The following is a 25,528-nucleotide window of genomic DNA, read 5'->3' on the forward strand; positions in this document are numbered from 1 at the left end:
GGCATGTTTCTTCAAGCCAAAATACCTTCAAAGTATAATTCTTTCCAGTCCATCCCAGTCCCCATATACTGAAAACAACTGCTTTCATCAGGACAATTTCAATAAATGGCCACCTTATTACAGTTAAAATGCATTCCTTATCAACTAGCAGATACTAATCTTCAGTAAAAAAAGAAAAATCAACATTTATGTTTGACCACTATTTATTACCCTGATGCTTCCACTTAGCTGAAACTCTGTTCCAAATACTTGGCAGGGCAAAATACACAAATTAGTTGAATTAAAATTAATAATCCAGATATTTATTTTCAATAGAAACTTTGACGTTCGGGATAAGGCCCTTACGTGTTTGATTCACCTCACAGCATCCCGCTGAATAGCTTTCCATTTATTTACTAAGACCCCAGCCTTGCTCCCACATCTGAAGAAATGGATGAAAAAGTCCCGCTTCATCCAAACATAACCACAAAGCAACTAAAACAGGCTTGTTCATATATTTATCAGCCTAGAGCACTGAGAATTTAGGCACCTTAACAGGCTTCTGATTTTTTAATGTCAAAAGTTTAACCACAGTCACCTGCTGTCTCCCTAACCCCAACCAACTTTCTTCTCCAGAGCCATCCTTCCCTTCATCTGCTTGCCATGTCAGAGACATTTATTAAAAAAGCCAAAATGAAGAGCGCCAGACATGCTTAAACAGACCAGGGCTCGCTCTCTCCACCAGCTACATCTCATAAGCATCTTAATTTCTCATAGAGCCCACATATATAACCTGTCAGCAAAACACACATTACAACAGTACTTCCAACTGCCATCAACCATAAGGTGTTCACTTCAGTGTGATCTAAACGCTTCTTTTCTCTACACTTGTAAACAACAAAAATGGACAAAGGCAGTTTTACCAATGTTTTAATGCTGGATATGTTTCCGCCAAATGAATCAGATTATAGTATCTCTTAGCAACATACCTGAACTTTTGTTTCATCTGAACCACTTAGTCACAGCTTTGAAATTGCCAGAAATTCTACTCTGCTTCCTGCCAATTCAGGTGTTACCACTTCATTTTAAAGCAAAAACCAAAACCAAAACCAACAAAAAACCCCATGTATCTAAAGATTGTTGCTAGTTCTCAAAAGTGCAACAAAAAAATTCCCGCCATGTGCAGACAACCTAAAACAAAATGCAAGAAGTAAATACAGATTCTGCAACCTAGTATTTCAATGCTAATGGGTGATTTGCTTACCTTCACAGGTTTACCTTGAACTCCAAACCCATTTATTACGCTGCATTGGAATCCAAGTACCTCATTTGTTCCCAGATTATACATCAGAAGCTTGAGTTTACTTGAATATTCAGGTTTCAGTTATCAAACCAAAAATGGCTCACAAGCTTAAAGTATAGTGATAAGTTTTAATTTGCATTTCTCGCAATGTTTGAGGGTCTTGAGAACGTTGATTGTTCTGCACTTTGGTTCCAGTCTGTAAAATGGGAATCAGCTCCCTTCCCCATATTTTGCTCTTCTAAAGTGTTGGCTTCGCACAGGCTTTTACTCACAGTTAACAGACGAAAAAATAAACGTCAGTGAAATAGGAGTACTCTTTCACATCAGATGAAGGTTTCTCTACATTGCAGAGATAATGATTTGACTATTTCAAATAGTCAAGCAACAATCACAAAAGTGCCCCAACACAACTTTAGCTGGTTTATCTGAATGCACGTGAAGTTTTGAAAGCCAGTGCAGAGACAGTCACTATGAACTGAAGGAGGCAACAGACTATGCTTATCTGATGCAGAATATTCTACAAAATATGGTTGATCATGCTACAAAATCTAATTACATCATAAGTAAAAATCTGGATCAAACATGATTAACTTTTTATTTAAACAATGATGTTTCTCAAAAATAGTCCTGTAGTCCTTGTAGCAGCAACCAAAAAGGCACGTAAATACAAAACAACCCAGAATATAGATCAGGCAGAATATAAAACTTTTAAACGGGCATTCTTAAAGCAGTATATAGCTATAGTTTCTATTTTATAAAAAGGTACAGCTTACTGTAATCCTTCCTTACCAGTTTCCTCTGATTGGTGTAATGTGTCCATCCATGCTCACTGAAAATCCTGACAGCATAACCTCCAAATATTACTATCCAATTATGTGGGGATTTTATGTGCATGTATTGAGTTGTATTTCAGTAGTGTTTGTACCATCTAAACTCTTATTAGCTATCTGTGAGTCTTCCCCTCTAAGGTATACCTGTTTAGAGATACAACTTCGCACACACATTTTAGTGCTTCAAAGTAGTTTGAATAAGCTAGTATTTAGTTGCTGTTTCAAAACCTTGGTTCCTTCTTCATGTTGCTTATGACTCCTCTTCAAGACTGGTGCAAAGCCTTCCTGACTGAACATACTATAATGGAATTACACCAGTTTCACAATTCAGAGGTTTCAGTTTAGATGTTTTAAAGTTAATAATATGAAAAACCTCACCCATTATACCAAACATGCATATAATTACATATGAAGTGCAGGAAGCAGATAGTATTTAACATGAATTTACCATTTAGATAATGGAATTCTCTTGCCAGGCATTCTTAAAAACTGGCTTCCAAAAATGGTTAAAGATATAACAAAAAAGAATTGAAGTTCCTCCTATAACTCAATAATAAATGACATAACACAGCACAAAATTATCTCTTAATGTGTTATTTTCTCCCTTTTGGCAGTATTAGGAACAGCCTATCTTCATTGGGGGGGTGGTGGAATAATTCCTTGAAATTTATTTGAAGTTCCTACATTCTGAGAATATGCAGAGAAAATGATACATTTTAAATGTTTTTGGGGAAAACTGAATGTTCATATACATTTTCGAAAATGTTTAAGGGTTTGGAGAAATAAATTTGAAAATTTTTAAGATGCAACTTATGAAAGACTCCTGTATGCAACAGTGATATCCCATTTTAAGGAGTGCTAGTAAATGGTAGCGTTTGAATTGCAAGCACACTGTGTCATTCACCAGTTCCAAAATTCAGTATTCTTCCCCTCACTGCATTTGTACCATTCTGGAACAATCTTGTTACTCAGTCAGGTTTCAATGCCATCAGTGGAAGAACTTGCATATCTGAAGTGAAGTCACTATACAGTGTAAAAAACTTATCCTGATAATTTGGGGAAAGAGGAATCCAAACAGCAGTCTAATTCAACACAGACTGTGCAGCTTCCTTAAGAAGTGATGCAGTTTTGTCCAGTTCTTGTTCTGTTTGTTCCACTGTTATCACTACTCGAATGCTAGAAAAAGAAAACCAGAAAAACAGTAAACTTGAAGCCTTTCAGCTTTAGACTTTTCTTGTACTAATTTTAGCACACTAAGATCACTATCTCTAGGGAAATTATTATGAATTCAAATTCAATCAGAAACAAGACATACGACTAAACAGAAATGGTCAGACTACTTTCCACCCCACCCATATACACCACAGAAATTTGATTGTTTTCTTTTTTACCGGGAGATGTGCAGATCACGGAAATGTGCCTGGAAACAGGCAACATGCTGATTACTGAGATTCAGGTAGTTTTGATACAATTATTTTAGGGTATTAGCATCCTGTAACAGTCACTATACCTCAAAATGGAGCCTTTCCCTTTTCTTACAGGGGAACTATTCAATCCAGTCTACTGAACAAAACCCCATCATTGTATGAAAAGAGATAGAGAGTCATATCCAATAAAATGAAATAATGTATTGACTTTCTACTAACCTGGGTGGAGGAAGACATTTTTCTTCTTTCTCCAGATAGCGGGCCTGAGTTAATGCAATACCACTATTCATGCACTACAAATAAAGAAAATACCGCAGTCGTCAATCTGGGAACTTCTGATGGCATATCATTTTGATCACCAAATACATATAACTAACTTCTATGACTTTGGTGTCAGGACAACTATAAGTTCTTTCCCAAATGGAGGTTTTGAAGGTTGTGCAAAATTATCTCTAATTTTAATACAGCATAAACACATAAAACAGGTTAGGGTGTAGCTTCTTTAGCTTTCATCTCCAAGTAATCAGATAAAAACGCTGTATTAAGAAGGCTACTAAATCATATTTAAGCATATTTTCAAGGAAATAAACTTCAGAGTTTCTTTTTGTTGTGTAGTCTCGTTTACCTGCCACCTGAAATATAAAACTTCCTCATCAACCTTCATCTCCTTCATGCAGGAGAAAGAGAACCAATGTATATTGAAGATGGAAAAAATACTACATACAAAACATGAGACTCTTCACACAAAAAAGCAAGTTCATGGACTCAAACAAGCAAAATTACAGAAAGCTAGACCTCCAATGGTTAAAATACACCACCAGCACTCTTTTCAATTGATAGCCTTTATTCTTATGAACATCATAAAAGTTTTCTAAGCAACAGTTTTATATGCAAATTGAACTTGAATTTTGAAGTACATAATAGGAAATAATTGTTTTCTGAAGTAAAAGGTCTAATACATATTTTTATCCAGTGCTACAGACCTAAACATCTGCAGCAAGAAATGGTTAGAAGATGGTCTTTAATATAGCCCTACAGTCAGCAAAGAAACTGAGTTTTTTGCAGCATTCCAACAAGTTACCCAACAAGCCTCCCTACCCATATGCACTTCATCCATTATTCACATTCAAAGTCAGTGATATATTAATTGCTATGGGGACACTTACATAATCCACAACTCTTTTGAGTAACTTCACATCATCTTCTCGAGATCCACAGCTCTCTTCCAACTGTAGGTGCAACGCTGGAGAAAAAGATTCTCCCACTACTTTTAAGCCAGAAATCCTAAAACAAATAAAAAGCCTTTAATGCACATCCTACTTGAACATACGTGTTAAAGTCCTAGATAGTAAATGTTTCCCCTTTCTAGATGGAGAGTGAGAAGAGAGGGACATTTCACTTTACTAATACTAATACAGACAAAACATAAGTGCATTTCAGCTTGCAACAGGTAAAGATAACAAAACTTATCAAGTGAATGTCTTTCTTAAGGAGTTTAATAAATGTAGTTTCGGCAAGTTTGTGTAACAATAGTGACTCCTCCTTTTGTAAAAAGGATTAACGATTCAGAAATTTTGAAAGGATCCTTATGAAGATGCAGGAGAAACGTTAGCATTAGGTCTGTATGTTGCTGATAAAAACACAGCTAGCTAAGTCAAGTCTTTGGAGTCTATATTAAGAAAATAAATAATAATAAATCTTTTTACCCACGTATGTGATATGAAGAAACAAGGTTTATTTTTTTGGCAAGACTTCTGATTTTAAATTATTTCCTGTAGAAAATCTTTACAACATCATCTGTCACTTAGTCAGAAGCTCCTCTAAAACTAGTTATATTACTAGAATTCCTCCCACATCTGTACATAGGGACAGTTGTTAATCGGGTTCCTAGAATTTGATTGAATGATTGACATTTGATTGTCAAAAAATTATTGATGTTTGATTGTCATTGTCCTGACACATCATATCATCATATTGAGGACTGAGTTATTGCCCTCCAAAAAACAGTATCCAATACCCAGGCAAGGCCGCTGGTCTCCAAAATTAACAGGTCCCGTAAACGCATGTCCCTCAGCCGTAATTTTGATTTCCTGACTTTGATGAGCTTGCCTCACAGACATTGTAAGTTTATACCCTCATTTTCAAAGAAGTTTTCTATTTTTATAAAGTTCAAGACCCAGTCAGAGCAGAAGAGATGTTAAATCCATAAACACCAGAACTGGAGCCTATAGGAGAGAGAACTGGCACTACAAACACACTGAATCAATTATAACCTTGAAAAAATAAAATTATACCGTAGCATGGAAAGCATCTTGCATTATTTCTACAATGCTATTTCAATTCACAGTCCATTCCAGAAAGATAAATCAAACTGATATTCTGCTTCAGCCACAAAACTGCAAACATTCTGGTGTCATTCACCTGTACTTGCAAACTAACCAAACACAGGCAATTTCTTTAATACGCAAGCACACACACTGCATTTGTCTCACTACTGCACGCATATCTAGGGACTGGGGATACATTTGGTAACATAAAGGACAAGGTAAAGCAGTGCAAGGTCCAGCTACAAGGGAGAAAGACAATATACAGTATAGCCATATAACATATCTCTTCGTAATTATGTTCCCTAGGAGTAACCTGACTTCTACGAAGTAGCATTCTACAAGTAGGGAGATGAGAGTAGAAGTTTCACTGTATTTTAAATCTATTTGCTGGAGAACAGCGTTTAAGACAAGCTACTAAAACAATCAGGTTTTGTTTAGAGAGACTCAGTATTAGCTTCTAGTTATTAAATAGACATAATTCTTTAATTGATATAATCATAAACTGTCCCCCTCCAAAGAGTAAATGAGAAAAGATGAGTAGTAAGCAACTTTGTATCACTTCCATTCAAACTGAGTCTTTGCTTAAACAACATGCTGTGTATTTGCTACACACTCACTCATAGCGGCTGCTTACAAGTTTTAAAATTAATTTTAACCTTAAAACTTTTTCTGAGAGTCACAGCTGTAGTAAACTGAACTACGTAATTCATCTTACCCAACTATTTGAAGAAACCCAGGAGTTTAACATAAGGTCTTCCGATGGCAAGACTTTAACTTTCATATAAAGTTTTAGCTATGTTTTTCTGAGCCTCTGCCAAATTAAGATTCAACAAGTATTTGAGAATCCAATGTATGCACACTGTAATTTTCCTGAAATCAGAGTTCACTTTCCTAAGAAATGCTGGGAAAGTTTCACTTTCAAACAAAAATGTACAATTTCCACACAAAAAAGAGAGAAGTCTGAAAGATCTGATTTTGAAGTAACAAAGGGACAAAACTAGCCTCCTGAAGTCCAATGCTCCTTTTAACATTAGTTCTGTATTAGTAAATTAAATATGCCTTGGACTTTTTTCTGGCCCTGTGGTGAATGGGTATGGAACAACTCACATCCATACTTTTAAAATCTGAGTCTCCACGTCAGGGTGGCCACATCCAGACTGACTATTGGGAACAGCTCCTGACTCACACCAACTCTTGAACCGTATCCAGGAGTCCTTTCAAAGAGCGCTGCTTGGCCTGGACCAAACCCATGCCACAGATCACTCCAACAATTTGACAGAGTAGACAATTGAGATCCAGTGCCCACGAATGCTTCCTGACATTAATGTACCAGTATGGATTTAGCCTTGGGGGGCTCCCTCCTCACAGCCCTCTGCACCCCAGCTACAAGGCCGCAGAACTGAGTGGCAGGACCAGGTTCTCGGCAGTAGGGAACCCTACTGGGCTGCCCTGAACACCATAAACATTTCCATCAGTTTTGCTAACAGAAAACTAGAATGAGGTCTCATTGAAAAAACGTCGTTTCTCTGGAAGGGAAAACTCTGCCTTTCCCCAATGAAAACTTGCTTTACTGGAAAATTCTCAGCCAGGTGTAGGATATTGTCCTGGTTCTGGCTGGGACAGAGTTAACTCTCTTCCCAGTAGCTTGGGGGGTGTGCTGTGTTTTGGGTTTGGTATGAAAGGAGCGTTGATGGCCCATTGATGCTTCGGCTGTTGCTGGGTGATGCTCACACGGGGCGGGGGGAGCACAGCTGGGGTGGTGGACCCAGCTGGCCAATGGGGTATTCTACACCATGTGACATCATGCTCAGTATAAAAACCAGGTGTGTGAGGGGGCTCGCCCCCCCATTCGTGACGCGCGGTTGGTGGTCGGTGAGCAGTTGCATTGTGCATCGCCTGCTTTGTATATTCGGTTGTTGTTGTTGTTCTCACTGTTACTATTACTGTTCTATTTTGTTTTATTTCAATTATGAAACTGTTTTTATCTCAACCCGGGAGTTTTCCTCCTTGTGCCCTCCCGATTCTCTCCCCCATCCCACCGGAGGCGTGGGGTGAGTGAGCGGCTGCATGGGGTTAAACCACGACAGATATGCAATAAGTAATGAACTATTTAAGGGATATTACCTACTACTGTCACGCTTTTTGAAAAACCACAGAATTCTGTCCCGTCCATCCTGTCTCCCTGCAACAGAGCTTCTGTGTTTCTATTTACTAAGATACTAGCTATTTTTCAATACAAGACAGAAATCTACTTTATCTAAGATTGTTAAGAAAGTTAAGAATATTCCTGATTTGTGTTAATCATCCCATCTCTTACTGCATTTTCTTATGCTTTATGAACTACCATAGACAGTAAGAAAGTAGTTCTATACAGGATTCAGAAGAATTCTTCCATTTCTTCCACAAACCAGCACTTGGCTTGTACCAGGAACAGGAATAAACATCATTCCTCTAGCTTACAACACTATGGTTTCTTCCCCCACCATAATCCACATAAAGACCAACATTTTTTTTGGAACACTAATCACACGCTGGTCCTTATGTATCAAGTGCTAAATTTCATGGGTTAGTTACACTTTGGCTAAAAGAAAGATCTCCTTTACTTTTAATTTGTTCCTCTCACTGTATTTGTTCTACTATGAGAAAGGAGAAAAGCTGTGTATTCTTTCCCACTTCCTTTGTGTACCGTTCTACCACCATTTTACGCTTCCTTTTAAACCAACAGTTAGTTCCACTCTATCATAGTGAGACCACCGTAAAGAATTGGAGACAAGCAGCAGCCATGGTTAGGCAGGGAAGATGAGTGCATTTAACACCACAGCATTAAAAGAAGCTTGTTCTGAAAACTTTGCCTCCTCTTTGAACCATCACACACTTTTTCTAGTGTGGTTCTTGATTAAAAAAAAGAAAAACACATTGGACCCTGCAAATACCAATTCAAATCTTCTCTCTGATATTGCTTTATGCAATTGTTAGGATAGTTTTCCTGCTACAGGGCTGCCCAATTCCATGGTGTTGTTAAGTCTTTCAAGTTCTTTCCCAGTATGACCTTGAGGAACTATTTCCTTTGCAATTTTTTTGGACCTCTATGTTACCACACTGTTTTCCATACGGCAAAAATACAAAAATCCTATTACAGACACTCAGGCATTTTGCCTACTTGTTTATTTGTGACTATACTAATCACTGAATTTAAGTGAAGAAGTAGAATCAGTCACAGGATAGAAAAGTACCAGCCATGGCTTATTTGCTTCTGTTTTGCAGTGAATATTAACAAGTAAAAGATTGATAATTTTTCCTTACACTTTTTTACCTGTATTTTAAATGTATTTATAATTATCACCTAAAAATGACAGGTAGAGAAGAGTATTACAATTACTCTCCTTTTAGCTCAATCATAACATTCTATTACTAGCAGAGACGCTAACAGTTTTCAAGTTACTCTAAAATTTTAATTTCAAGCATAGAAGCATCTGTGTGTCTTTGACCTGAAAACCTATGCATTTTAAACCCGTGCTGAAACAGAACGCAGCCAAAGCAGACAAGGATTACTTGATAATAGGATTATTCCAAAGAAGTTGAATGTAGCTGAAGTTCTAACATAGAACATCAGCTAAGCAGGAAACCACTTATTTGAAATAAGAAGCAACTCACACTGAATAACTAAGTGACTAGTACTATAAAAAATCAGCTAGTGTAATCAATCATGCATCATAGATTTTGTGTGTGTTTAAATGTTATTCATTTCTGTCATATGTAACAGAATACTGTTGAAAAACATGAATTGTAAAACGAGCCAGCATACCTATTCTGCACATTAAACAGTCATTGAATAGTCACAGTAATTTCTGTATTTTTTAGTATCAAAACCTGTCAGGGAAAAAAGCAATTACTCAGTATAGCCGTCTTTTAAAACAGGATAGTGTTAGGAAACTTGAAACAGAACCCTTATTTTTCAGTTAAATTCTAGCAATTCTCTGTGTGTCTCCAGAATAATGAATACTTCTATTACTATTTAACATTCAAGTCTCATATGTAAGAACAATATTGTACTAAAGGTGATTGCAAGGTGCATGGAGTTGTCTGAAAGAGTATCTGCTAAGCTACACCCCAAGTGCTTTTACTTAGACATTTTTTTCAACATGCCTATCAGCACTTTGTACCATTGAAAGCTATCATACTCTCCTGAAGACTTAAATGTGTAAGAGCTTGCAAACAACCTCACTAGCATTAAGGTATAATCTCATTTCAATACCTTTAAAGAGATTCTAAAAACGTGGACTCTTTTTAGTAGCATAACAGAGACAGTTAGAAAAAGATTACTTTCTTCCTTTAATACGTACATCATTTAGTGGCATCTCTAAAATCAGAAATAGATTTGGGCAAGGAGAGTTCTTTAAAGTTGGCATTATAAAGGCATGGTCAAATCAACAACAGCCAAAAAACCCCCCAAAAACACACTTACCCCTGTAAAGCTTTGTGAATTCGTTCGCATTTAGCCCGGAGAGTCTGAAAAATGTCTACACACAAAAAAAAAAAAAAGAAAAAGGAAAAGTCTTAGATATCCTGTTTCTACTTTACATTCCTGTAAGTCTAAGATTTCAAAAAAAGCATTTGGAAGGAAAACCAAGATATACATATCTATTTGAAGTAGTAAGTCTCTTCACTACTCTTCATGATGTTCCTGATTCCCATTTCTGCCAGGAAATGACAGGCTTTTAAGATCTGACAAATGCTTACCTCCCTTTATCTCATTACTCCAGCTGCATTGGTTCATGATTATACGGAAAGGATGACACAAACACTTGGTAATGGGATTGAAACGGAAGGTCCAACTTAGTTATATCTATAAAATATCTACAGCCATGCAGACTCTGCTCCTTGATCCTTTCACCAACTCACTGCAGATTCTTAAACAGGAAACTTTGACTCCTGGATCTGCAAACCTTGGTTCTTTTCCTTGGTAGAGGTTGACCCTCCACTACAGCTAACAGTCCTATAAACTTATTCTTAATTTTTTCTTGCTTTTGTTTAACTTCTGAGGACTAGGCGTGGGTACCCAGTAGTTTTTATTTATTTGTGACAAATTAAATACTGCATCTCTCTGCAGATGTCCTCCAATCTGTTGATGCAAATGAAGGTTAAAAACAAATACACACAGATTTGGCCAATTTTGTCCTTCTCATATGCCTCCCACCGCCTCCACCCCCCACAAAAAAGTCTTTCTTAGGCTCTAGCAACAAGGGCAATCCTCGGACTCCTAGAGCAGAAACTCCTGCCTGCCAACTTCACCCAAAAGTCCTGTACTTGGTCCTGCCAAAATTGCAGGTGTTTGCACCATGATCATTCCTGAGATTCTTGCCTGGATGCTTATTTGGGGAAGAAAAAAAAATTATGTAGTGCAAGTGGAAAGGAAAGGGTTGTTCAGTCCTGAGGAAATACATTCCCATTTGTTTCTCTTTAACCTTCCCTTCCTCCATTTGTCTCGAAGGAATTCATTTTCAAGGACGAAGCATATCACTAGTCTATAAAGTAGAATAGTAATTTCTTATTTGCTTAGTGATAATCATCTCTGTCCCTCCCAGCCTCAACTAACTCTCTCATTTTCAGCTGGAAGAAGAAAAGGGGAGGAAACATTGAAGAAGAAAAGTAGGATGGGGAATTATATGAAGAAAAAATTATGCATATAAAATTAATTAGCTGAAAAAGAGAGAGGACTTAACAAGAGTAAAAGCGTGAGGAATCAAAGTAGGGAGAAGTATGAGTTATTAGTTTTGGGTGAAGAAAGACTGAAGAATAAGATTTTCCTGAATTAAGTACCTGGATTATCTTCCATAATATTCAGAGCCTCAATAGCAGCAGCAGCTAACAAAGGAGGTAGGGATGCAGAAAAGCAGTAGCCTTGACCAGACAATCGCTGTGGGGGAAAATCACTTTTTTGTTTATAGCAGTATACACAACGTTTTAAAAGTTAATTCACATACATTTAAACAACCTCTCCTCCACACTTACAGGTTCATGGAAGGATTTAAAAGTAGGTCTTCAATTCACCCACAATATTTCATAGAACCAGTTAGTTTCTGTATGGAGTCAAATGTTGCATAATAATTTATATCATAACACTCCTTGCAAATTGATATTAGTAACTAACTCTCATTTCTAAGTAACTAATCCTGCCGCACCGTATAAAAATGAGACCTGGCTTACCTGATGGTCAATAATAAAAGATCTTCCACAGCAAAATCCTCCAATAGAAGCCAGTGAATTTTCCATATTTGCACTAATAAGATCTATATCATCAATCTGCCAGTTAAATTAACAAGTTATTAAGAGATGCTTTTGATTACATCAAGACTATTTATACGATAAATCTATTAAAAATGTATGTTGTTCCATATTATTGTGAATACTGGAGAAGATCCGCCAAACTATCACATATTAAAATGAAGCTACAATTGAAATAACAATTTTAAGCAATGCAAAAGGACTTTAGAAATTGAGCTTTATAGATCTGTAGATAATTTATTCTTTTCCAGGCATTGCAATGTGAAGAACACAAACAGAAAAAACAAATTATATAGATACGGGTGACAATTCCTTAAAGCACTCAGTGTGACAGTGTCCTTTAAGAATGTAAGTAGTCCCACTGCAATTACCAGGAGTTAGAATGTGATTAAAATTGAGCGTAAGCCTAGTTAGATCAGAGTTTGAACCTTAGAGACACAATTGTCTTATTTCACTTGTTAGTTGCAAACTCATTTTTTTGTCAGGCTTCGTAATGCACACTGATGACCACTGCTACAAATTCCCATTCTGCACAGACAAAACTGAAAGATTATGTTTGTAAATGAATTTAACATAGAAGCCAATCAACCAGATGGCAGTACTTGGCAAGCATCACAGTAGCACTGTTTTTTTCCTTTTCTAAAGCTGTTTAACATTCATTTCCCCTCTTCTACATTTGGTATTAAGACACTTAAAGTGAAAACAATAGGAGATAGGGGAAGAGAGAATTAATTCTCAGAATTTGATATTTCACTTCCAAACTGAACTCAGACACTGTCAGAATGTAGTGAGAGATGCTCCACACTAAGACACTGGCAACCAAAAGAGCACTTTTTCCTTCCCCAGCTCAGGTAGCTGTGGTAACAACCACCCACAAGGATACAGATCTGGATTCCCAAAGCACTCCTCAGCTAAATAAACAGCACAAAAAGTAGACTCTTGGAAAAATAGTTTGGCTTAATCTGCTGGTAAAGTAGTAAGACAACATCTTTGAAAAGACCATCAAAAGCTTTATCCTATTTTTCCCCACTGGTGTAAAAGGCAATAGAGCAAAGTAGGCTGGCTATACACTGAGAAGATTTTTCTGACTTACCCCAAGCCCCCAAATATTTCTGTGTAAGCATGACACTTTTAAGTGTATGCGTCTGGAAAATACTGCAATCGCCATCTGACCAAGCGTCCAAAAAAAGGTTAAAATTATGCCCTGTAAAAATTCTTTTGTTATCTTTCTCACTAAAGGTAAGTAGAATTATTTCAAGTAAGCACATGAAAGAAAAGTGCCAAGACCTGAACGCTTTGAGACTGATCAGAAAAGTATGTTTAAATTTCTATCATACACTACTAAACATTGTTAATGCCACAGGTATAAGAAATGAATTGCGCAATTTGCTTCTGTACAAGTCTCTTGTTCACAATAAAACTCACAAAACAGGCACTTACATTTATTCCAAAGTGTTCAGTAATTCCTCTTCCGTGTTCTCCAAGGACTCCAAAGGAAAGGCTCTCCTCCAAAAATATTCTAACTTTGTATTTATACTTCAATTTTACCTAAAACAGAGGAAATTATGTAAAATACAAGTCAAGCCCATCAGAATTTGGTAACAAAATGGGTGGGGGAGATAAGGTAAAGACAGACAAGTACAGTATCCTGAATACTGCAAAAATGTCAGCTCTAGAATTGTGTTCTGTCATTAAGACATTTTAAAAGCCTTCAAAATTCTTCCACCATGTAAGGCTAGAGTAATTTCATAAATGTTCATGTACCAAAAAAATTTTTTTTTTTTTAAATAGGCTATCAAGTACTTTCAAGATGATGCATTTTCACAGCATTTCTTCCATTGTCTACTAGAACATAGCCTGCACAAAAAGCCAATTTATGCTGAATAGCAAATATTTTCCTTGGAGTCACTGTTTATGACAGCTGTGTGAGGGTTACTTTGAAACTACTTTTTTTTTTTAAATATAACTTAGTTTAACAATTTAGTATCATACAGTATAGCTGAAAATACAGTATATTTTACAGGTTAAAACTAAGACCATAACCCAATATTCATTTGCAAGTCTCGTTACATATAGCTTCAGAATCCTAATTCTGATCAGAAGTTTCAAAACAAGGTAAGGTTTGGGATCGCCATTTCATCAACTTTCTCTAGTTTGGGAAAGCAAGAAGGTAAACAAAAAAAATGCATGCAGAGCTTTTCTATGTAGGCTTAACTATATGATACTACTATTTCATTAGTCACTTGTTTTCATATGCAGAGTTTAAAAGGCAAAGTGAAACCACTTACCAATTCTGGAAGAGGGCAAACATCTCCTGTGTTCATATACAATCCTTCCACTACAATAAACCTTCGAGTTACACGGGCCTTGCGAGGATTCTTCAGAGAAAGATAAGGTTTCAGTTCGAATCAATTGTTACTAACAAGCGAAGCTCTGAAGATTTTTTGATAGGGAAGGACAGTAATGGGAAGGGAAGGAACATAATGTCTCTTTTCCAAGTAAGCTTTTACTTTAGTGTAAATTCAGTATTTATCATTTGTAATGAAAGTTGAAATGCCTCATTGGACTAGTTTTTATTTATTTTGTAATAATTTTAAAGCTTTTAACTTTACACAAGTTTTAAGATGCCTTGTTTTGCAACAAATCATAATCAATCCATTTGAACTTTATGAAAAAAATACAAACAACACAACTACAGAACAAATACTACAAATCTTGGTCTCTATTATATTCATCATTAGTCTGAGCATTTAGAAGGCTTTTCAACAAGTGGTTTGTGCACCAGGATTCTCAATGCAGCTCAAACCTCTCACAAGTAGTGTCTTCATGAAACACAATCCAAAAGTATTCATAACATTCAAGTTACAATCTCCTTGTCTGATCTCTGGACAATATAGGCCATAAGAATACCCTGCACTGGTTTCTGTTTAAAATTCAATGGTATGATTTGAGTTTTGTTGTTTTAAAATGCCATTCCCCTGGTATTTACTTTAAACCTTATTGATATCTTCTGATCAAGAACATTAAGTCAGGCTTCTTACCTTTTTCAGTTCTTGTTAAAAGATTCAGAGAATCTATTTGACTTTTCTGAGTGGTAGGCACCAAAACTAGGCACAGTCCATTCCACACGTTGGACCAACTCTAGTGGTTAAGATCTACCCCTCCCTAGTCAGTATGTCTTAGTTATACATGCATGGTCTATATTAAGCTCTTGGCCACCAACTTTATGTTCACATTCAGTTAATTACATTAAGAAACTTTAACCATGTAGCTAAATCAAAGCACTCTGCTCTAACAAACCAAATGTGTTACACAAATTGCATCAATAGTCTGTCAACCACATCTAAAAACTCATATAAAGATTATCTGACAAAAAGTATTTTCCATTAAGGTATGTTAACTAGTATGTTGTCTATAAATTTGCTATTAATCAGATCCGTTACTGATTTAGACTGATGTTAAGCAGATTGGCTTATAATTATGCAGTTTATCTACTTTACTTTTTCTATGGGTTAGCACAAAATCAGCTTTCTTCCAATTGTCTGTAACTTTCCAGCACTGTGTGAATGATGAGACACAGCTAATTCTTTTTAAGATTCGTTTAATGAAGTTTTCTGTACTTGCTGATCCTGATTTTAGTAGCTGCTTTTGGATACCCTTTTGTATTACTGTCAGAATGAGAAGCAAGCCATCAAACTGACCCAAATTTTTCAAGAAAGAGAACATCTTAAGAGTTGAGTGCAAGATAGGGGAAGAGTCTAAGGAAAAAAAAAAAAAAAAGAATCATATTGGTTCTATAAATTAAACGGTTAGGACTAGCCATGTTGATTTTACGGTGTGGCTTTCGAAGTGATAATTAACTTGCATGATTTATTAGGTAAATGCAGTTATACAAATTTCTAAAAGACCAAAAAAAAGCTCTGTAATACTATTTTAAAAAAATAAAATAATCTCACACTTCAGTCATCTGCCCATAAAGATACTCCCCCACTACCAATGCCTGTGAGCTCACTTCCACTGGTTACACAGACAAATGCAAATAAATAAATAAATTTAAAAAAAAAAAAAAATCTATCTTAATTACATAAGCAACATTAACTGCTCAATACAGATTTAGGAAAACCAAATAACTGCCTCTAAGTATTGCATCCATTCAATTACACAACCCAGTAAAAAAATGTGGGGGTGGTGGCACAAAAGAGTACAAATATTTCTTCAAAGGACTGGTACCTTTTGATCTTCAGTCTCTTGTTCTTTCAACAGTCGTTCAAGGTCAGCCATATCATTATGCTTAAATAACTTGATGTTACTACGAGATGCTTGTAATCCCTTCTGAATAGCAAAGCAGGCAGCTTCATCTCTGTAAATAAAGCGAGCCGTTCTAAGTTTGCACTCAGTTTAACAATTATTCAAAGAAAGCTGGCTATTAGGACTGTCCTGTTTTTGAGCAAGTATCTGTACTTAGGTGTAGTTAAAACCAGATTTATTAAAGCATCATATATTTTATTTACATTTTGAAAACTCATTTCCAAAGCTTCTCAATTTTCCTATGCTCTATAGCCACTAAAAGCAAGCTAACAGATTTTTTCTTGAAGTGTACACTGATCCTTTTGTTTGTATGTGACAGCAGTTTATTTGAGCACAACATTCCATGGAACAGGTACAATACCATGGTAATCATCCCAGAAACCTCTCATGCCATTTGCTCCGGGTCTTAGAAAAAAGGCACAAAGATGTGCCTGTAACATTTATAGTGGTCCTCCAAGTATTCAAAACCTCCTTTTTAATATCCTTTGGGAATTACTATATCAGCGTTCAAAGAACTATCCGCCATTTTTAAGTGCTGGAAAAGCAAATCTCTGAGCATGATGGGGTATGCAATTTCACAGCTGCTTAAGTCGAGTAATCTTTTAAAAGTGGCAACTAAATCAAACCTTCTGCACATGCTAAGTGCAGTAATTTCAATCAAGTTACTTTAAAATATGGTGAGATCTTTTGTCAGTAAGAAGCTGAAACAGTACAATATAGCTAAATACAGGATACATTGGCACCTTGAATAGTGTGCACAATCCTGGTCGTTCATCTCAAAAAAGCTGATCCGGAAAATGTTCAAAGATGACCAAAAAACATGATCAAAGTTATGAAGGAACTTATGTAAAAGAAGTCAAATAGGCTGCAAGCCTTACCCTTAGAAAAGGGAGTACTGAAGAAAGATTTTGGCAGACAAATACAAAAGTGTCAGGGTGTTGTGGCTTAAACTCAGCAGGCAGGTAAGCCCCACATGGCCACTCACTCACTCTCCCCATGGAGAAGATGCATCAGTTCACTGTCTAAAAATCAAATGCATCAACTGAAATTAGTAGGTGTTATATTCAAAACAGGTATTTCTTCATATTTTTTCATAAAATGTTCAAGTTAAACTGTGAAATTACATGTCATAGAAGCATTGTGGATATTAAAGGTTTACAAAGGTACTAAAAGAATAGGAAGGCTTAAGAAAAATCCATCAACTGCTACCAACTCCAAACCCTCCTCTTTGGCTCAGGAAGTTTTGAGTATTGTTACATTGTTTTTCCTGTTGTTTTACTCTTTCCCTAGACAAATTATGCCTGGCTACTCTCAGGGACCAAACAGTGGGCTTGCTGAATCCTTAGTTTGACCCTGCATAGCTGTTCTTGTGTTATTTTAATATGTGCCAATATTTATCCAACTAATCTGTTGCAAATATGCATGAGGGGAACAACTGTCCTGCAAGAAAGGTGAAAAGCCAGCAGTAAACAGGAGAAAAGCAAATATGACTGTACAGTTTCTTAAGAAGAAAACTAGGTATTAGACTTCTGTTAGTTCTTGCATGCACACATTTGGTTTGGTTTTTTTTTTCCCAGCTGAGTGCCCAGGTCTGCTCTTCCATGATAAAAGCAGTAATTGATTTGATTTGGAGTATTTTGCAAAGAAAAGATAATTGAGCTTTATACAACAAAATACTTGATCAAAACCAGCATTATTTTCTAAATGGTTAACTTAATATGATTAACAATAATGAAAAAGAAGAACTGAAAGGAAAACTCTTTAATCTGGAATTTCCCAAGTAGAAAACAATACTTACACAAACACAATGTCCCCTCTTTTCGAATATGCAGGAATAGCACTGGCAATTGTTGCAAATCCATATGAGTATATAATAGCTTCCTCTGTCCTCATGAATTTTGCTAGTCGTTCTTCTAATTCTAAGTGCACATCTATTTGAGAGAAAAATTGAAAAAATGTTAGATAGTTTACTTGTTTTTATATCATAAAGACTAGCATTGCTTTTAGCAATGATCTAATTGCAGCAAATAGAATGTTTATTTGTAGGAACAGTGTTACAACAAATAACTTCCCAAAAACCAGCTGCAACCACTCCAGCCTTATTTAAACTGACAAGTAACCCAATATTAATCAGAAGCTTTGATAGATCTGAAAATATTTATGTAATGTGGTTCTCTAATGTTCTTATGCAATGGTAATTAAAATCTACTTGTGATTAAACCACAAGTAAATGATGCAGCGTTCCTGGACTGCGACTAGGGAGCACAGTTACTACAGTCAGACAACAAATATCTATGTAATTTATAGCAATTAATGAGGTCCTGTTGGCAGACTGTCAGTTCTTCCAAGCTGATGCTTCCATTGCATATAGCACAGCTATCATTGTAACAGAAAACTGCTCTTGTCAGGCTGCAATCACATACCATCTCCTCCACGCACTTCAGCCAATTGAAAAGGTCACCATCTCCATGCCAGAGATTACTCACCCTTAAGATAAATTGACACAATTACACACACAAGCATTTCCCAAACCAATTCAGTGAAAGTGACCCATGTTAGAAACAAAACACCACTAAATTAAAAGATTAAGAAGGGTAATACCACCCACCAGGGTAAGTCGATTGTTGCTGCAGAAAGGTGACCACAGCATTAAGTATTCTGCCTAAGCAAAATAACCTGATCAGACAAACTTTTATTTTAATTGTGTAACTCTCTTGCCGCTACCTGCTTCTGCTAGCAAGTGTTAGTCAGAGAATTATGCCTTTTATCAACTGGAAATATACAAGATTAAAAGACAAATAGAGGTAGTTACTGTGTGACTTGAAAGATCACCATTGGCCAAATGTTACCTTTTTGCAATTATTGAAAGTTCATTGAAACTAAAATCAATGAGGCAACATCAGTGAAAAATACAGATTCTTCAATAGCCTATGAGGCACGGTTATGTCAATGTTGCTATTTCTAGCCACATACCGACAGCAAGGGTGTAGGAAGAAAGGGCTTTGTAAAAATCTTAACTTCGCCATACTAAACAAGTATCTAGCATAACCTTTCCCAAAAAGGGCACATCCACCTGATTCACGTATTTATACATAAAAGCAAAAGGTATGTCTTCAAACAACAGCCTCCCAATCACAGTCAAGAGCAGTTTTATCCATCGACTGCAAACTATAAATCTTCAACAATCCTTTCCTAATGTTTACCTGAGCATCAAAAAATGGAATAGAAAGGAATTCTTTTATTTGTTTTTTTCCACTGTTTTTAAATGGAAACAAAACGCTTAATCACTTATTATTTGAAAGTTTTCTTTTGCTACCTATCACTTTGATCCAGCTGTATCAAATATACTAAAAGTTTGGAGAAACCTAGAACAGCCTTTCTTCTCCAAAGCCTTTGGAAGGAAGAATACTTATTGGAGTTATCTAATATACCTTTTCTGATAGAGATTTTAAGTAGTCCTTTTTCAGAATATTTGTATCTTTTTCTTTATTGTTACATGGACTTCAGGACCAATGAAACAATCTCCAGTCAGGCTTCAAAACAGGATGGATAAACTTTGATTCAATTATTGAACAAAAAGCCCAAGAAAGATCTTTTTCTGGCAGCAAGCACCAAAAAAAGAGGCTGGCCACATGGCATTTAAAACATGCAATATAAACAATACTGAGCTGAAAATGTTCCTTCTTGAAGCCCGACGAGTATAGAACAAATTAGGGGAAACAAGGACTGAACTGCTACTTTGAGTGCCCAGCTATTGATACGTAATGGGGAAAAATGTTTTGTTTGAGTGTAAAAGACCACCTACATCCTTTAACTAAAGAACTGGAAAAGATGATACGACGATCACAGTTAAAAATGAAAACTTGCCCGCTTCTGAGCTTTACTCAGCCACTACACTGAGCAAGGGCTAGGTAAAAACAGTGGGCAAAAGAAATACTGTCAGCAATAATGAGCTAATGAATATAACCATATTTGTGTTAAAGAAAAAAATTCTACAACCCTCCTGAATTTTGCCAAGGGCGAGAACATTTAAATTCAGAATGACATACAGCATACACGAATTTGATACATCGTTCCATAAGGGAATGAATGCTTTGTATAATTGTGAAGTTGAAAAGCTTAAGACAGTATTAAGGCTCCACTACCATTCCACCATGACAAAAACAGAATACTATCTGATTCTCCCATTCTTTATTGCAATGATTTGCTTTAGTCTGGTTACATCACTTGGATTAATCTAGCTTAAGTGAAAGCTGCAAACGCTACCTAGAGTACATTTGCACAGAGGAAGATATGATTGGAACAGCTTTCTACAAAATTATTACACCTTAATAAAGCTATTATTGCCAACAACTGCTATGAAGTGCCAGTTTAATGCCTAGCACATGCTCGCATGCAAGTGAAAAGCAGAAGAACTGAGACCAAATCCCACATCATCTTTTATACATTTTATCGGGTAGCCAGTCCCGATCTTCACAGTAGTACTGAAATTGTGGCTGCTAGGCAATCAACAATAGCCTTAAAAAAAAAAACCCACCACCAAAAGAGTGATACAGTCCTCAGCTGTCATTATGGAGAAAATAACCATGAAGATTCAGTTATGTGTGAATATACTAGTATTTCAAGCTTATCATAGGATAAAGGCATGGATGCAGTTTTCAGGGATACAGCACAAAGCAAAAATGCCTTAATAAGGACTCACTAAATCTACAAAATCCCTTCAAACAGGCAGAGATATGAAGAATCAAGTCTCCATTCAAAATAAATTATAACATGATATCTACATTTCCAAATGTCATGGTTTAACCCCAGCCAGCAAATAAACCCCACGCAGCCGCCTGCTCATCCCCCCGCCCCCTCTGGTGGGATGGGGGAGAGAATCGGGAGGGCACAAATAGGAAAGCTCCCGGGTTGAGATAAAAACAGTTTAATAATTAAAAAAAAAAACAAGGTAGAACAGTAATAATAACAATGAGAACAACAACAATAACAGAATATACAAAGCAGGCAATGCACAATGCAAATGCTTACCAACCACGTGTCACGAACAGTGGGTGAACCCCTCCCCCCCGCCTCCTATATAGTTAAGTAAGAGGAAACTAAGTAGTTCTGGACACAACATGACTCATTTACGGAAGTCACAGCACACAAAAAATTGTGTGAAAAGTTTGAGGCATTCAACATTACTGATGTAAGAAGTGTTTCTTATCAGAGATTCATAATCCTGCAATACTCAAATGTTTAAAGTCAAGGGAAAATGGGAAGACAGCTTGGGATTCAACAAGAACAGCAGGTGTTTTCCTCAAATTTTAAACCAATTCTCCGTTACTTTATCTGTAAAAGATATCTCAAATAGGCAAGAGTAACATCATTTCTTCACAAGTGATGTCATGCAGCAATACCACAGACTATATCCCCTGCTTTGTGAAATGGAGCATGTACCCAAAAAATTCAGAAGCCAATGAACAGCAACCAAACCAAATGCAACAGCTATACAGTTTGGATCTTAGGATTAGACCTCCCAAGAGGGCAGGAAACAACCCAAAGAATCTCTCACTTACCAGAGAACATAAACTTTTAACCAGTCTGTTTCAAATAATTACTAGAAAGAAGCAAAGTGAAAGATTTGCAAAACTAAAATCAGCCTCGACTCAAAAGGCACGAGGCATTAGTACACAAGTTTCTTTGACCTTTTCAGTGTTTTTGGGGAAAAAAAAAAAAAAAAAAAAAAAAGCCTGTTTGAATTCCAACAGGTCACTGCTGAGCTGTGATCAGTGAGGGAATCTAGCTTCCTAAAAGCTCTCTACTAATCAATTGGCTACCATCACCTTCTTTAGAAATGAATTATGGTTCTAGGCTAATAAACAATCTATAAGATTGATACCAAAGATTCAACTTCATTCTGATATATAGACTTCTAACAAATCAAAATAGGTACAGCACCTGGTTGATCATTTAAAGAACTAGTTTGATTAACTGAGAAAAGTTCAAGTTAGTCTTGAATTCAAGGCTATAGGAAGCTAACTCTATGAAATCATTTGAGTACAAACATGCTGTGAATTCCATCACCTCTGGGAAGAGACCGGAAAGTTCACAAGACAGTAAGTCGATGGTTTTAGCCTGCAACTGTGCAGCTTTTCATGTATTACTCTTTGATTTCCACGCACTATTTCAAAATACCAATGCCTGCAAAGAACTATTTCCAGCGGCTGATATTTAACAACTTACTACTTCTTTAAAAGAATGAAAAAACCCTTAGTAACACATGCTCGCATCGTAAAATCTAATTACAACATTAAAGTTATCAGTAAAGGAAAACTTCATTCTGACTACAGCATTAGACAAACTTAACTAATAACCTTTACCATAGAAATCAGACTGCCCTCTTGTGGTCTACTTAGAAACTTACTATTAATTTATACTTAAATTCACCATGCATGATTAAATTCTAATATGTTTATTTTCTCTTTCTACTATGGCGCCCAGAACTAAAACAGATTATATTTAACTTCGCAACTCTCCTCCAAGACCAGCATTAGAAAGAGTAAGAAAATACATAAAATGAACAAGAAACAAACCTACGAACAATAAACGCTACCAATCCATAACAATTACAGCAAGAAGTGTGTTAGAGGGTAACTGTTCTTCACAGTGATAGAAATAATTTGCTGCTTATATATAGGACTATTTTGGCTGACTTACCAAACCAGTCTGAACACCTTTAAAGGCAAATCAAAGTAAGTTACTCACCAAAAGTACCATAGAATCCTCTAGGTCCACAAGTACCAACACCGTATTTCTTCAGGGATGCCTGGGCCGCACTCTTTAACAGAAGAGAATTACACGAAATATTTACTTCTACGCTAGTTCTCTAACTCTTCTATACACTTCACGTTGACAATTTTATACCAATGTACACAGGCCAGTTCTTGCATCATGTAACATGACCTGCTTTACAGAAAATACAATAATGTACTGAATTCTACGCATTAATTTCACATCAAAACTATTTTAGACAAGTGTTTAAGCATCATTCGTTGTATTCTAATGATTAAGGACATTAGATACTAATGTAACTTGATAATCAGCTAGTATGCAGTAAGTACACCAGATTAAACTTTAGTAAAAAGACAAACTTAAATAGCACAAAATTACAAGGTTTATAATCTTCCTTGCTGCTTTAGAAGTATACTTCCTTGATAAAGTTTGTGCTTTCTGAAGTCATTCTTAATTTCAAAATAACATACAAAGTAAAAGAAGAGTAATCACACAAACACAATAACTGGAAGAACTCACCTTAACCTTTTCATTATCCAAAAGTCCAAGAAAGTTAAACGATGCAAAGTTTATACACTCCTTGCCATTAACAGTGATTATATGGGTGGGAGGACTGAAAACAAATTAAAGACCTATTGTTATAAATGAGCAGTTGCCATTTTAATAAACAGTCAAACAGTACAGGAGCTTTGTTTTTCAACAATAAGAGGCACACAGCTTTTTCAAGATTCCCTCTTTCCACTTCTTCCTTTGCAGCTGCCAATCAATATTTAAGTGCAGTGTCAAGTCACAAATATACTACCATACTCAGCAAAAACTGTATTCCTGTAGTTTAATAAAGAAACTGTAAATAACTTCCTGAGATATTTAGTTTAATGATTCCTTGCTGAAAACTTAATTCATACAAAGATGACTCCTGAAGAGATAAATAAAGCTTCTCCTTCAAAAGCAAAGTGATATCTGTTTGAAAGAAGGAATACTACAAACAAAATGGAAATTTCATTACTACTTACTTCCATGATAAAAATTAATTTAAAACCAATGTTTTTGTCATAAAGCAAACCCACAATACCAATCTTGTACTCAATAGGGCTCCTGAAATATAGGTATTAGCTGTAAGCAGACAAAAGTATTGTTTTATCTGTATTATCACCTCAAGTTTCCCATTCTGTTTAATCTGTAACAGTCTGAATAACGCATGTAATCAGGAAACACAGAAAGTGTGAAAACACCCAACATTAACAAAAGAATAAGAGCACAATATATATGAAGCAAAGGGAAGAGAAATTTTCTGCCCTAAAAAATTATGATTTAGATAAACAGTTATTAAAAAATTGAAGATAAAAATAGCTATTACCCCTTTAAACACAAGCATCATATCTGTGTGCTGTATTCTAAAAGCAATCCTGTTTCAGCAATTACACACTTCAGTACTACAAAATCAAAAGTTTCAATTAATCACTCAGAGTGTTGAGAAGTCTCAAAGCTAAGCCAAATACAAAACCTTATGTCTGCCCATTTCTGTATGCGTTGTCAAATGTTACAGCTGAGATCCTATGCTATTCCTCAAACCCAATAGTTTCAACAAGCTTTTCCCATGTGGTAACTAGCACTGAGCAATTTTCACAATCAAAACTAAACAGGGCTGCTCAAATGTCAAATGCCTGTGCACAGCTGCTCCAAATCTGGTTGCTGACAATATTTCAATGGGTACATTTGGCGTGCAAACCAAATAAACTTTAAGTCCAAGCTATTCACTACAAGTTAAGAAAAACACTGAACTGTCTGAACTTCACTTAAAAAAACTCCATGATTTTGTTTTATATCTGTTCACTTTAAAAATTAAGCACATGTTGCTTCAACCGAGCAATTGCAAAGCTTACAAAACAGCTTTGGAAAGCTTTTGACTAACACAGTGCATATGCTGTGCCATCTTCACCACTATCATTCCATGACATTAAACTGACACAAGCTGAACCTGACCGCACAAAGGAGCAGTCCTGCATTACTGCAGTGCACCTTCTACATACACAGTAGTAGCATTATACAAATGTGCAGTGAACTGTCTTGGGGAACTGACTGCCATTAAAAATACACCTGGATCTGTTCCTCTGTCTTGTTCATCAACGAGCTGTACCAAATCTTGGAAGTCCTATTAAGTGAAATCACTACTTAGGTTCGCAGATGCTGACAAGAGCAGATCTATACCTGTGCATTCTGGCACTAACACGAGGTTCAGTATATTCCCAGCATGCTATTAAACTTGGTAAATTTACAACAGTTTGCCCCCAC

General features: G+C 36.2%; 1 protein-coding gene across 1 annotated transcript; it reads right to left on the reverse strand.

Annotated features, from left to right (window-relative positions):
* Positions 1-3,013: 3,013 nt before the first annotated feature.
* Positions 3,014-23,849, reverse strand: SPTLC1 (serine palmitoyltransferase, long chain base subunit 1; the record flags this gene model as incomplete). The annotated part of the gene is made up of 12 exons (XM_009587701.1): positions 3,014-3,288; positions 3,759-3,832; positions 4,706-4,823; positions 10,332-10,386; positions 11,687-11,783; positions 12,074-12,169; positions 13,592-13,699; positions 14,440-14,529; positions 16,382-16,511; positions 18,258-18,390; positions 23,210-23,282; positions 23,756-23,849. Coding segments are annotated over 12 exons (1,162 nt in total), but the record flags the coding sequence as incomplete, so codon positions are not given.
* Positions 23,850-25,528: the final 1,679 nt, after the last annotated feature.

The sequence above is a fragment of the Fulmarus glacialis genome, unplaced genomic scaffold (genome assembly GCF_000690835.1).
Source record: "Fulmarus glacialis isolate BGI_N327 unplaced genomic scaffold, ASM69083v1 scaffold43291, whole genome shotgun sequence".
Taxonomy (NCBI): domain Eukaryota; kingdom Metazoa; phylum Chordata; class Aves; order Procellariiformes; family Procellariidae; genus Fulmarus; species Fulmarus glacialis.